The sequence below is a fragment of the Akebia trifoliata genome, chromosome 10 (genome assembly GCF_017979445.1).
Source record: "Akebia trifoliata isolate Shusen 1 chromosome 10, ASM1797944v1, whole genome shotgun sequence".
Lineage (NCBI taxonomy): Eukaryota > Viridiplantae > Streptophyta > Magnoliopsida > Ranunculales > Lardizabalaceae > Akebia > Akebia trifoliata.
The window spans coordinates 1,861,508-1,875,098 of NC_141384.1; the positions used below are offsets into that span (position 1 = coordinate 1,861,508).

A 13,591-nucleotide genomic window follows, 5' to 3' on the forward strand; every position below is an offset into this window, starting at 1 on the left:
TAATAGAGTCTTTGAAACGCGATTGAGAAGCCAAAAATTCATTTTTGGAGGGTTGAAAACGATGAGTTCGAATGGTAAGGGCAATCGTGAGAAATGTAGAAGATGGGTCCTCAAGACAATTAGGAAAAGATAATTTTACTAAAATGGACAATTAAGAAACCGCCAAAAACTTAGCGATTGTTTAGAAAAAAAGTCCCTCCGCCATGATCCTTTAAGTAATTTTTCCTACAAAAAAGAAGAAGAAGAAAAAAAAATTGTCCACTGATCTTCCCACTCATTCATATTAACCCTAATAATACTCAAACATCTCTCCTCCTCTTCCACCACCATTGTATCGTAAGATCAATTTCACCTCTAAAGCTAAAATTAGATTGGTAAGCTCTTCTTCTCATTATTAATGTTCTTGTTGTCATTCTTCTTTATATTGTTATCAGATAGAAACCCATCACAACACCCAATTTGCTGAAGAGCACACAGGTGTGTCAGATATAAGGATCATCAGAATTCGGCACCATCGTTGATTTGTAACGTACAATTGCTTTTCCTTATAGAAAGTGGATTGATTTAGGGACCGGAAGCCCCTTGTTTGTGTATGGGATTCACGTGGTGTGAATCACGAGGAATATCCAACGATATGGTCATAGGAAGGACATAGTCCATCTTGTTATATTTTTTTTGGATGAATCGATATATGGAATATTTATTATTTGGTAAGTCAAATCGAGTTTTGAAACCATGGTTGAGATTATAATTTGAGTCAAACATTTGTAATGTTTGAATAGTGTATTTTAATCTTTAATTGGGATGTGATAACTACTTTAAGAACTTATGGTGTAATAAGTAAAGGTTGAGGTGCCAATAGTAATTCTCCAAAAGAAACATTCAAGTTGAAGGTAGAGATAGAGAGAGAGAAAGAGGAATATCCGAAAGAATGTGGATAGAGATAATAGAAACATATATGGACTCATTCTCAATTGCAAAGTCCTTGGCTTTGGATAAAATGGAATGAAGTAGCATGTTTTGTCTAGTCCCACCCATCAAAACCTATTCTCTAAATTCTTTTTTAGTTGAACTTTTTTTTACCCAATTTATCTTGTCTCTTAATAAGAATAAGAATCCAAGGTTTTAAAACTCATTCCAGACAGATGACTTGGGGGTAATCGAGCAAGATAGTTAATGTCAATCATCCATTACATTTACTCCTTCAAGATCCGAGATAATTTGACATTTTAAAAATAATTAAGCTAGTTTTCATTACTCAAGCCATGTATTTGATGCAAAATAATTTTTTTTTAGTTATTTAAATATTTGTTATTTATTTAAAAAAAGGTTTTGTGAATGAACATCTACCAATCTACCTTGCGAGAATAAACAATATAATATAATTATTTAAACATGCCTAGATTAAAATAATAATAATAATATTAGAATAGTATATATGATTTGACTTATTTAAGACATAACTTAAACTGCTCCCATTGTCGATGTGTGGAGAAGTCATCTTTTACCCTTTCTTTTCTTGGGAAGTGTTTTTTTTTTTTGGCTTTTATTTTTGCAAGGAAAGAATATTTGAATCGAGATTTGTTGTTTTGAAAGTTATGCATTAAGTTGATGAATCAATGGCATGACATCATGTGTATTAAATGAGCAAAAGTGATTGGTCATTGAAAGAAAATTTGGGAGTAGTTTAAATACTTTATTTTAATAATTTTTTAGTAGACATGGCAACGTGCCGTAGATTCATCAACTTAGCACATAACTTTCAAAACAACAATTTTCTGTCAGAATATTTGGGGTTGAATCTTTCAAATTGACCAATGTGTCGCCAAAGGTATGATTTTCTTACTAATTTACTCAATAATTACATAGTAAATGAACATATAGAGTCCTATATAAATCCATAAACTATCTTGAAAAGAGTCTTTTATTTATTTTTTGAGATCAACACTTACTTATAGATCAGAAGTTGTTTGTTGCAGCTCAACCTAAAAAATATTCATTTTATTTGTATCTCAATCCTACTAAATATCTTATTAGAGGAGTCATTGTGGTCTCCTTCAATTCACTTTATTCTATTATTCTTCTGTCTTTTAATGTTATCTGTAATTGGTATCTTAATCATGAATAAGATGAAGATAAAGAAGAAAATAGAGGGCAATTTTTATGGAGAATTTTTATTAGCACATCAAATTTTCACTTGCAACACACCCATACCTAATTTATGAGATTGCATAAGAACCGTTGCACATAAGATCTTACATTGTTACCCAAAACAGAACTGGTCCATTCGATCCGGATAGATGTGGGTCCGTATGCCAAGTATTCCTCGTGTCAGTGGGCCCAACACGTGTGCCACGGAGGTGGCAACAAACTTTTGTATCACGTGGGCACCAACTATCCACCATGCAAGATTCCTATCATTCTGAAGGGACTTTCTTTGATTTTATATAATTCTATCTAAACACGAATCCCTATAAAGACCAATAATTTGAAGTTTGAACTTGAGTCCGACTAGCCTTACTAAGTTAGTAAGCAGTTCACCCTTACAAAGGGTTTCGAGATAATCTTGTTGCATCCAAAAACATGATCAGATGCTTAAAGATTGTGGAGGACAAAATTCTATATACTTTCATCTTTTTTCTTTAAAAAAAAAAAAAGATTATTTTTCATGGTTGAATTTTAATTTTAAATTTAAGAGTTACGTGGAAGTTTATTAACCGTTCATTTTCAAAATTTTGGATCAAACTTAAAATAAATTATATTTTGATTTTTGAATTTATAGATGAAACTTAAAGTGCTCTTGAGTTGGATTGCTGATGTGGCAATTCATTTGGGCAAAACGACCCTTAGTAAGTCTGAAAATCTTACTATGTTAGTAAGGAAATGGTTTGGCTTTGAATTTTGGACTTTTGAGGAAGTCGTCCTCAGCTCAGCTTCCTCAGCAAGGCCAAGCTGACAGAATCATTTTCGTACCTCTGAAAATAAAACAATCTCGTTCTCTCATATAAAGCCAAAAGATAAAATTGAAGGAAAGGTCGACATTTCGAGGGGGGAGAGAGAGAGAGAGAGAGATGGGTTCGAGTAGTAGTCGATTGGGGTCGCGCCCTTCGCGGCCCCGATCCAACCGCGCCATCAATCGCAGATTCTCATCTTTGATCTGCGGTGGCTCCACTTCTCATGCTCCGATCGATGAGGTAACACTTATTAAGAATCAAATCTATCTTTAAACCCTAATTCAATGGTTTCTGAATTCTGATGCGTTTGGGGATCGTTTACTTGATGCAGAAGATAATTTCCTTTTTTGGTAATTTTTGAATTATTAATTATATTTGTTTGTTGATGATTACTAGGGTTTCGATGGTTTCTTTGCGGTTCAATTAATCTTGATCGGTTGGATTCTGATTTCATGTAGTTCATTGAATCTAGAAACTTGATTTGAATTCGGTAAATTTTTTTTTTTTTTGTTGAAATTGAATCTAACGAAGGATTGGATCAATTTGAATCACTTAAGGTACCAAATCAACAAACATGTTAAATAATTCGGTAGAAGTAGGGATTGAGGAATACATAATCCATTGTTTCCCTTTCATTACTTATGGAGAGAAGGGAATAAGGTCAGGTATTTGTTTTTGGATTCCAGCTTTAATGATAGAAACCATTCTCTATTGATCTTGTTATAATTTCCTTCCAATATTGAAATTATGGGTTCTGATGGGTGCTTGAAACATGGTTTTAAATCTCGGTCGAGACCGAGACGAATTGACAAGTCGTCTCAAAGACACGGTTTGTTCTAATTCTAAGGCATTTTTTTAAATCTCGTCTGAGACCACTCAAATAATTCGGATATTTCGCCCGAGACGACTCGGTCTCGTTCATAGACGAGGTGAGGCGTCAAAACGAGTTTTAAGGCCATGGCTTGAAAATGTGGACTACTCTTTGAGTCTGTGGAAATTTAAAAAGGTGCTAAAATAGAAAGAGTGTCAACACATAATTTACGGGGTTCAATAAGATTGCCTGTGTCCACAAGTGATGATGAGATCCTTTCACTATTTTCGTGAAAATCAAGGTTCCAATCTTTGAATCTCACTTCCTCTAAAAAAAACTGAAAATCCCTCGTAGAAACCTAAACGAGTTGGCTATGAATTTATAGCCAGTACAAAGATGAAACTGCCCCTAGGGAAAAAGTACAAAATTGAGTTAAAAAAATGTTACTCCAAAAAATTACGGTTTTTGGTGGGGTTTCGAACCACCTTCATGCAAGGGGGCATGTTGTCCCCTAGTCAGCTTAGCGAGTTGGACCTTGGAATCCACTACTTGGTGTATAGTCGGTCCCTTATGCCAAGACAAAGCTACTGCCAACAGAAGAGGGGGCACAGACACACAAACATAGCAGAGCCATATGCTACACATCGCACCAGTGGATTTCCTTCATTTATAGTTTCTATTTTTTTTCCTGGATTAGAACCATCACAATACTCAATTTTAAGGGTACATATTTTCAGGTTGAACTGTGCATGATAGCAGTTTAGATGGATTGACTTTCCAATTCATCATAATTGAGGTGGTAGAAACAAAGGCTCCACATGGTTTGGCACCTTATCCTCTTGCCACGTGGAAAATTCAACTCCCATAGCATCCACCACAATGCAGAAAGAAGTTGGCTTAATTTCATTTATGTAAAAATTTTAAAATCAAGGGTGGTCACTCATCAGGGAAATCTAGGATACATAGTTTAAATATGATATGGTGTGATGTGGACAATCTAGGATACATTGTTATGTTATGTAGGAAATTTTCCCCAAACATATTTTCCCTCATTTTTTTTTTAATATTATTTTATTCGATAATAATTATTGTTTTTTTTTTATTGGTTTGGATAATTAGATATTCGATAATAATTGTCATGGAATTAGGTTTGCGATTGTTTTTTTTTCCCCTGATTGGTATAGTTTTTCTGTTGATGAATATAAAATTTCGATAGAAAGAGAAGAGGAAGTCAAGAGATATACTACCTACAAAACATCATACAAAGCATGAAACAAAGAAAGGAAAAAAAAAATCCCCAAAGAAAACAGAAAAGAAAAGCACCAGCTTGAAATCAAATACAAGTTCTTTCCATCGAAAAACAAAACCCTTTAATCTTACTCTTTGCACTCCGGGATGGTCGGGACCAAAGGCATCTGGCAGAAGGAAGTCTTGCACAAACAAACGTTTTGAAATTGAAGCTTATTATTGTTAAATTCTTTACTTACAGATGGAAGACTATCCAGGAGAGTATTCTGCAGAATCTCGTGATCCCATTGTTATTGATAAACTTCAGAGCTCAAAGAAGGATAACCCTTTGATATTTTCATCGGCAACTGAGTGTTCCAGTTCAACAACTGAAAATGGAAGTTTGTCTTATTTAGAGAGGACTAGTGATGTAGATAGTGGCTCCTCTAAAGAACAAGAATCTCCAGAGTCATCGTCTGTAAATGTAGGGGCTAGCTTGGATGCTGTTGTCGAGGTTGATGTTCTTAAAAATGAGGATGGGTCCCGTATTTCTCCTGAGGGGGTATGTTCAAGCAGTACGTGTCATCAGGAACTCGGAGATTCGTGTGTGAATGGGGTACCACCTATTGAAAATTCTGCAGACGATGTCCTTAGCATTCATAATTCTGATTCATCTACTGTTCCTGTTGTTCCTGATTCATCAGTAACTTCACCATTGCTTGGAGATGAAACTGCTCAAGCAGCTCCTCCAGGTACTGAATTCCTCATGTCAGATAGGCAACGAGACAGAATAAATGGAAGCATAATTCATGTTGATGTCGTGGGTATCTCTTCCAACTCTTTATTTAGTAGAACAGGGGAAATAAGTAACCGTGAGGCAAGGCGTAGTAGTAGAAGGCTATTTTGGGATGCTTTTTCAAGGCGCGGTTCTAGAAGGCATGGTGATTCTCGATCATTAGTTTTCTCAAACGAGAATGCTGATGACCTGGGATCTCGTGACAGATGGCTACTTGATTTCGGTGGTGATCTCTTTGAGGATGGGATTGGAAATGATTCGGGATATCTGGGCAGTAGAAATCGTGGCATATTTGAAGAGCAATGGAATTCAAGATCTGAGGTGAACTCTTATATAATTTCCTTCCAGGACAATTCATAAACATGTTATTTAATTTATGCAAGTCTTCACATAAGTACATTTACTTTATTTCTTTTTCTATTTTACTATAACATTGGTACTTTAGAATCACTTTTGGTATATGCAAGGCCTTAACATTTTAAATTGTTTCCCCAATTAGTTTACTTGCATCTCACGACAGTTTCTCATTTGGAATCTGTCACATTTATTGGACACTTTCTTCAGTGCGTTTTGTGTGTGTGTGTGGGTGGGTGGGTGGGGGTTGTTAATATGCTATCGAGATCTGTTCATTTCAATATAATCTTCTAATTTTTTTATCGAGGGTTTGAGATGTGATTTGGGGTCATTTCTCACTTCGATCTTTTGTGAGGAAACTCATCGTCAGATCAAATTTTTTTTCCTTTGGAAGTGGTTACATTTAGGTACTTCTTCACTGGAGGAGGGGTTAATGGGTCTCTGCTCTTGAGCAACATTCAGTTATATATGGTCTTATTGAGAGTTGAGAGTGATGTGATTTGTTTAGAAGTGCCAACTTAGCTAAGTGGTAAGATGTGTGGAGTGTTATTCCCACCTCCTAGGTTCAAACTCCCTTGAACCCAACTTCATTTGTTAACCACTATCTCTATGCACACACACACAAAAAAAAAATGTGATTTGGGGTCATTTCTTGTTATTTTTTATGTCCCATGTTGTGTTAATTATCTTAGTGAATCTGCATGGAAACCTAAAATTGCAATCCTCTGTTGAAGCAAGAGCATTCAATTTTCTTTTTCAATTATATTTTTTGGAATGACCAATGGTCAAGATACATTTAACCTCACAAATTCTGTTGGCTATACTATCTATGAGGTGTTTTGGTACCACATCAATTCACATTCTGGTCCATTGGGTTATTTTCATCACTTTATGTCCTCTAATCTATACATGCATTTTTTCAGATCTGGGAAAGATTTCATGGTGGCCTTGATGAAAGCAATCGGCGAACTACTTTTTGTGCAACTGGGCTTCACCCGGATGGAACATGCTCATGCGAGTCATTTTTGATGGCGGAAGAGTCAGGTACTCGTGGAAGTATTTCACGAATAGTTATGCTTGCTGAGGCCTTATTTGAGGTATGCCCTCCTCTTGAATCAAATAGCATGCATTGGCATGGTTGTGCGAATTTCTAGTATGTTTTTCTTGTTGGTATTTTTCCCATTTAGATGTGAATAATTTATTAATCCGTAGGCAGGAGTTTCCTTATATCATATGTCGTTGGCATGGTTAATCAAACATTATTGGTCTGCTTGTCAATATGTTACCATTAGTGTTTTATTCATCACTACATGGTTGGGTTTTACGGGCATGGATTTAATAGATGGTTGAGCAAGTTTGAGTGTATTTCAGCCTCCGCTTTCTGTTTTCTGAGGTGGTGTGACTTGTTGTATAATTGTATTGTACTTGAAGGGTATTGGGTTTCTTTAGAATTGGGTGACTCAGCATTTAATAACTAACAAGATCCTGCAGCATAGAAGGTCAATGTTCTATGGAGATATTAAACGATCAGTGGTGTGGTTCACACTGAAAGGGTATATCTTTGTCGGGCTGGCAGAATAGCATAGGCCTAGTCAACAGATTACCAGACGATGCTAAACACTTTCTATTTACTTCAAGGGGTCAACTATTTTGTTATTTTGTAAAGCAAGCTCAGACAATCTGGACATGCTTGAATTGAGAGATTTGGATTATTTAAATTGTGATGGTACTTTTGAGTGTCACATTTAGTTCTATGATGTTTGCTTTGAATCATGCTCGTAAATTACTTTTGTTCTCTCCGGACTCATTCTTTAGTTTGACTCATGGTTTCCCTTTCTGGGTTTCCAATATTAACTCTCCGCATGGCAAGAAAAGGGTTTCATTGCAGAGAAGAAGCATGAACTGACAGGCCACAAACCTCTTTCCCTATTTGTAGCCGCTTTTAATTTGTCATCTGAATTAGATCCTTTGTAGATTATATATGGCATCGAGTTAACCATTTCTATATATTTAATTTGTGCTGTTTTTTTCTACTTTGTTGCACCTTTGTATGTACCTGCTCCTTGCAATATTCATTTTGAATCTTGGGTTTTACTAGAGTTTTAACGTCTCAGTTTCTCTTTATTTATGATAGTTTTAATATTGCTACAAATATGGCATTTGCAGGTCCTGGATGAAATACATCGTCAACCTATGTCACTTGCACTATCAATGGTCTCAGTTCCAGCTCCAGAGTCTGTTGTTAACTCTTTTCCTCTCAAGAGTCACAAAAAACCTAGTGCAGCTGAAAGTAGAGATGATGTAGAACAGTAAGTTTCTTGGTGTATATCTTCTGTAGAAAAAATATATGCGTACTTAGAAGACAACTCAATTTGTTGATTGTGAAATGTTGTTCCCAGATCATAAAATGAACTTGTATCAGGCTGAAGCAGATTGACCCCAATATACACGTGAAATTTTCGTCAGATTTGTGGTGGGATCCGAGTGAGGCAATAGTGGATTCCACTACAATATTTGGCCCAAAATGAGTGCATGAATCAAGTGTGTATTGGTTCAATACAATCTTCAGGCTGATAATCTGATCCCCATATAATTCTCTCTTTTTTTTCTTTTGAGGTCCCTTTTTTTTTTTTTAATTTTTTTTAATTTTGCGGTGGTGGGAGGGAAGCTTTGGGTTTGAGCGATCCCCAACTAAATATTTTGTTCAAGAAAAATCTTACAGGGGAACATATTTCCACCAACTACCATCTTTCACAAGAATATTGGAAAATAAACCTTTATAGATTTTGTTTTGGCTTAGATTGCAGTCACAAATGCATAGTCTGACATAACTGGATTGGCTCCTCCCAGGTTGAGCTAAGGGCTATAATATTGTCAGTTGTGGAGAGTATAACGATTGATGATGACCGAGACAGTCTTGGGGTTGGGAGCATGGAAAGCATATTTGGAGATAATTTCATAATGGAAATATTTAGGAAATTTATTTTTGGCAGGGTGCATATAGATAACCAGTTTAATGAAAAGGACCATGCGTGAAGGTAATTCAATGTTGGCATATTGTTGTGTGTTGGGAACTTAATTTTCAGCATGTGGCTTTAGGATGAAGTTGTCCTTGGGAGTTCGAAATGTCCAAGGCCTAATGTAGAGGCAGACAGAACTTACACATGTTGTGAATATGTTAGAATGCCCATTTTTAACTCCTTTCATCATCATCATCAACAAAAGAGCATGGTTTTCATCATAGAACTCCCTTTTTTTGCAAGCTGTGTATCCATGCAGCAATGAGTTATTTTTAATAGTCACTTTTTTTAATATCATCATCATTTTATTAACAATACTTTAGTTGTTCTAATTGATTGATATATATATATATATATAGGACAGCGTTCCGTAGACAACATTCTAGAAATGTTTTGTCTTATATGGCAAAAAAGTTTCGGAATGGTCTGACTTTTTGTGAGTATCCCCACCCTTCAGGTGAGACTAATCCCATGGTCACACACACCGCCCCTTCGGAAAGTCCTACGTGCAACTAGTTGAGTCGAGGGTCAACGGACCCTGGAGGGTGGCCCCAAGGAATTCATAGCTTCGTGGGGTTTCAAACACTTGACCTACCCTTCTTGAGGAGCTTATCAAGGCTCGGCTTGCCACAAGGCCAACCCCTTGGGGTTAATTGATTGATATATGTTTTGATCGTCATTGGTATAATATATCATATTGTTCTAATCTATTAACTATAATGGACAAATAATCTACCCTGCAGGTGTTACATTTGCCTATCTGAGTACGAGGAAGGGGACGACATAAGAGTTCTGCCCTGCCATCATGAATACCATATGTCCTGTGTCGATAAATGGCTCAAAGAAATACACGGGTATTGTTATCTTTGTGTAACACTCCATGCCTTTTTCTTTCGTTCCTGTTTTTATTTTTTATTTTTATTGTTTTAATTCCTCTTCTGGTTCTTCACAGGGTGTGTCCACTTTGCCGAGGGAATGTTTGTGAGGGTGCCACTGAGGGATCCATCTGAAACCTTTAAAAGTCACTTCTCTTCAGAAGAACTGTACATATACATCAAAGTAGGGAAGTCTTAACTTTTGAGTTGTTAGATGTCTCCTATTTTCTCAAAAGCATTTCTACCTGCTTTTTATATGTTTGACGTGCCAATTCTCGTATAATTTCATTTCTTTAGTGCTGTATTTCAATCTCGTAAATTTTTATCTTCGGTTCACCATATTGCAATTTAACAGAAAGTATAAGAGTGTGGATTCTCTATACAGTCCACGGAGAGGTCTCCACATAGGTGTTTTAAGGGCCCAAAAGTGTTCTACGTATTTCACCTCCTCACCTATCGACATATAATTTTAGTTTAAGCAAAATGGCCTTACAGTGGGATGTTTTTACCATGGATTATGAAATTTTCCAAGACTCCGTAGAGGGTATTAGGAGTAATAAGGTAAAAAAAATGCCAACTTTTAAACATTCTCGTAAACTTTTTCGAAGGGATGACATATAGGAAATTTGTAATTCTCTCCTTGCTTTCTTCAAAACCGTGCTGAGATCATTTGGGTGTATTTGGTGAATCATGAATCTGTAACCTGTTCTATGAGAGACTTGGGTTCAAATCCCATCGGAGAAAAGGTTTCTCTGATTTGTCTTATTCAAAAATACATCCGTTAACTGTAGCTGGAGTAACCTTAGGAGACATCTTGACGTGGTGGGGCGTGCATGCACATAGATGTGTTTTCTCCGAGATACAAGTAAAATGCATCTACAGACATGCACTCGCCACCACGTCAAGGAGTCCCCCGCTGGGGTCACTCTAGGGCGACTCACAAATCTAACACGGACAAATGCTATATTTGATGTCAAATAGAGTTGCAAGAAACCACAAATCCCTTTTTTTAAAGTTGGCCTAGCCATTTATGGAAAGTTGTTCATCAGAACAACCAAGGCAGGTAAAATTGATTTTTCTCCGGTGATACCTCGCTACATCAGAGACGCAATTATCCTTCACTAACACTCAAATAATCTTTAATATTGTTTGGATCGTATACTTACTCTAAAATAACAAGTTTTATCCCATCCGAATCATTTGGGGTCGACTCAACAGATTTTGTTTCCCAATTCTATTATTATTGGTCATGTTTTTTTCCTGTTATGTTGTGGGGTTTAGGGTTCCCATGGCAGGGAATTATTTATTTATTATTTTTTAATTTGTAGTGAAAAACAATCATTTCTTGCTTGAGAAATGCTTATCATGAACCCACCCATGGGTTGCCTAAGTAGTAAGGGCGAGCACGTGAATTGTGGGTTAGGCGCATGTCACAAGTTCGATTCCCCTCTTGGGTTTTTCTCATGATTTAACTGGAGACCATGGCGGTGGGTTACTGTGGTAATCCTCCCCGAGATTAGTCGCGGTGCGCACAAGTTGGCCCGGACACTCGATTAGCAAAAAAAAAAAAAAGCCTATTATGCATGAGTGGATTTCATATTGATTTCCTTTTCCTTTAACAGAGATAATTTTATACACTTCTTCAATTTCTAAGATGACTTTTAATTATTTATTTGATTTCTTATGAAAAAAACCATCATCTTTTCCAAAAACCAAATAATGGTATCTTGATTTTTGAAGGAAACAATCTTAAGATTGAAGATGAGATAAAATAGTAGGTGATTATGCAAAAATAATAGGTCCATCTTAGTACCTAGAGAGATATTGGTGGCTTGATCAAAATGATAGGTTTCATCTCATTAGACAGATACACATTTTATATCAAATTAAAAAATATAAAAAAACAAAAGCAGAAGAATTATAATCATGCACTGATACTGGGGGCTTACAACTTGAGTACTACATAAAACTTACAACTTTTTCTTCTTCTATTGTAATAGTTTTCTCCAAAGAAATTTCTATTGTTACATAATTTTATTGATTTTTCATTAAGAATAGAAGTTTTATTTGTAAATTTTTTCTATTCAGATTCTAAGAATAGATTTAAAAGCTAGTTAACTGAAATTTTGTCCAACTCGAATAAATCAAGGTTGTAGATGATATGAGATCAAAAGAAGATTGTGGAATATTTGAATTTTGTTGTAATTTTTGAGTTATAATTGGTAAAAATTCTAAAACAATGAAATAGGTAGATTTAGGAAAATTGTTTGATAACAAAATCAAAAAAGATTCTAAAAGAATCAAGTGGTTAAATTTAGTAAAACTGACAAATGATTATTAAAAACAAATGAAGTGTGAAGAAAAAATTAACTATATGCTCTATAATGCAATAGAGTAGGGTATATATTTAGGGTATGTTTGGTAACACTTCTGAAGTTTGAAGTCTGAACTCTAAAGACTGAAGTCTGTTTTCTGAAATCTGAAATTTGAAATCTTATTCTGGAAAAGTTGTTTGTTTATTATTTTTAAGAATTTTTTGTTACAAATAGAATTTTAAAATTATTTACCAAAACGGTAGAGTTTTCGAAATTAATTCCGAAAACGGTACACTGTAGCAATTAATTCCGAAAACGGTAAATTTACCGTTTTTGGAATTAATATTTTTTACCAAAACGGTAAAAACAGTAAAATATTTTTTTTATACCGAAAATACCCTTTTTTTGTTTTACATATATATTTACAATTTTAATCTTAAAAAAAAATAAAAATCCAACTAAAAAGATTCACTCTCTTTCGGTAATCCAACAATCATATGTATTTATAATTTTTTTTTTATCGAAATCAATTTTATTTTTTAATTTCATTCAAAAAAATAAAAAAGGGCATTTTCGGTATAAAAAAATAAATTTTACTGTTTTTACCGTTTTGGTAAAAAAAATTAATTCCGAAAACGGTAAATTTACCGTTTTCGGAATTAATTGCTACAGTGTACCGTTTTGGTAAATAAACGAAAAGTTGTGCATGTTTTGATAAATCTGCCTTTAAAATATAATGGTCATTCTGATAATATTACCTTTTTATAATTCTAATAAATTGTTAACCAAAAAACATAATAGGTTATGCATAATAAAACCATCCACATATTTAATTTCAATGTCTATTTGCATCAGTAATCATAGCACTCCGCCCTCAAACCTCCCTTCTGAATGTGAGAATAATACTCAAGTTATTAATGATTGACCTTCTCAAAGGACATGTTTCAGCAGCTCAGGCTTTGGGTTCTATGATTAACAAATTACTGTTGATGATCAACACTACAGGTTTCAAGTGAATGAACTTTGGAAGAAGCAATTGATATAATCTTCAAAATGGGTTTATGGATTGTATGTGGCAGTGACCCTTTGTGGAAATGTAGTGCAATATACGTCAGTAAAGGAATTTATGCCATAACGTTGCCCTACAATCCAATGCTATGGTAGGACTGGCACGGATAGGGAAAGGTATGGTTATGCGTGGACATGAAAAAGTGAAGGACGTAATAATGATTCTTTGGA

General features: G+C 35.1%; 1 protein-coding gene and 1 long non-coding RNA gene across 5 annotated transcripts; both read left to right on the plus strand.

Moving 5' to 3' along the window:
• The first annotated feature begins 2,920 nt into the window (after positions 1-2,920).
• Positions 2,921-10,341, plus strand: LOC147392669 (uncharacterized). 4 transcript variants are annotated; one of them, XR_015182055.1, is made up of 7 exons: positions 2,921-3,194; positions 5,255-6,109; positions 7,066-7,239; positions 8,309-8,451; positions 8,993-9,180; positions 9,906-10,016; positions 10,115-10,143. XR_015182055.1 is itself a non-coding variant. In XM_086455720.1 (6 exons), the coding sequence occupies exons 1-6, from the start codon at positions 3,072-3,074 to the stop codon at positions 10,170-10,172; spliced, it is 1,464 nt and encodes a 487-aa protein (XP_086311846.1). In that variant the 5' UTR covers positions 2,923-3,071; the 3' UTR covers positions 10,173-10,341. The 4 variants fall into 4 exon arrangements, 3 of the variants coding, with proteins under 3 accessions (XP_086311848.1, XP_086311846.1, XP_086311847.1); XM_086455720.1 differs by lacking the exon at positions 8,993-9,180 and having other exon boundaries at positions 2,923-3,194; positions 10,115-10,341; XM_086455721.1 differs by lacking the exon at positions 8,993-9,180 and having other exon boundaries at positions 3,165-3,304; positions 10,115-10,341.
• Positions 3,311-5,134, plus strand: LOC147392670 (uncharacterized). The gene is made up of 2 exons (XR_015182056.1): positions 3,311-3,408; positions 3,512-5,134. It is a non-coding gene; the product is annotated as an uncharacterized LOC147392670 (long non-coding RNA).
• Positions 10,342-13,591: the final 3,250 nt, after the last annotated feature.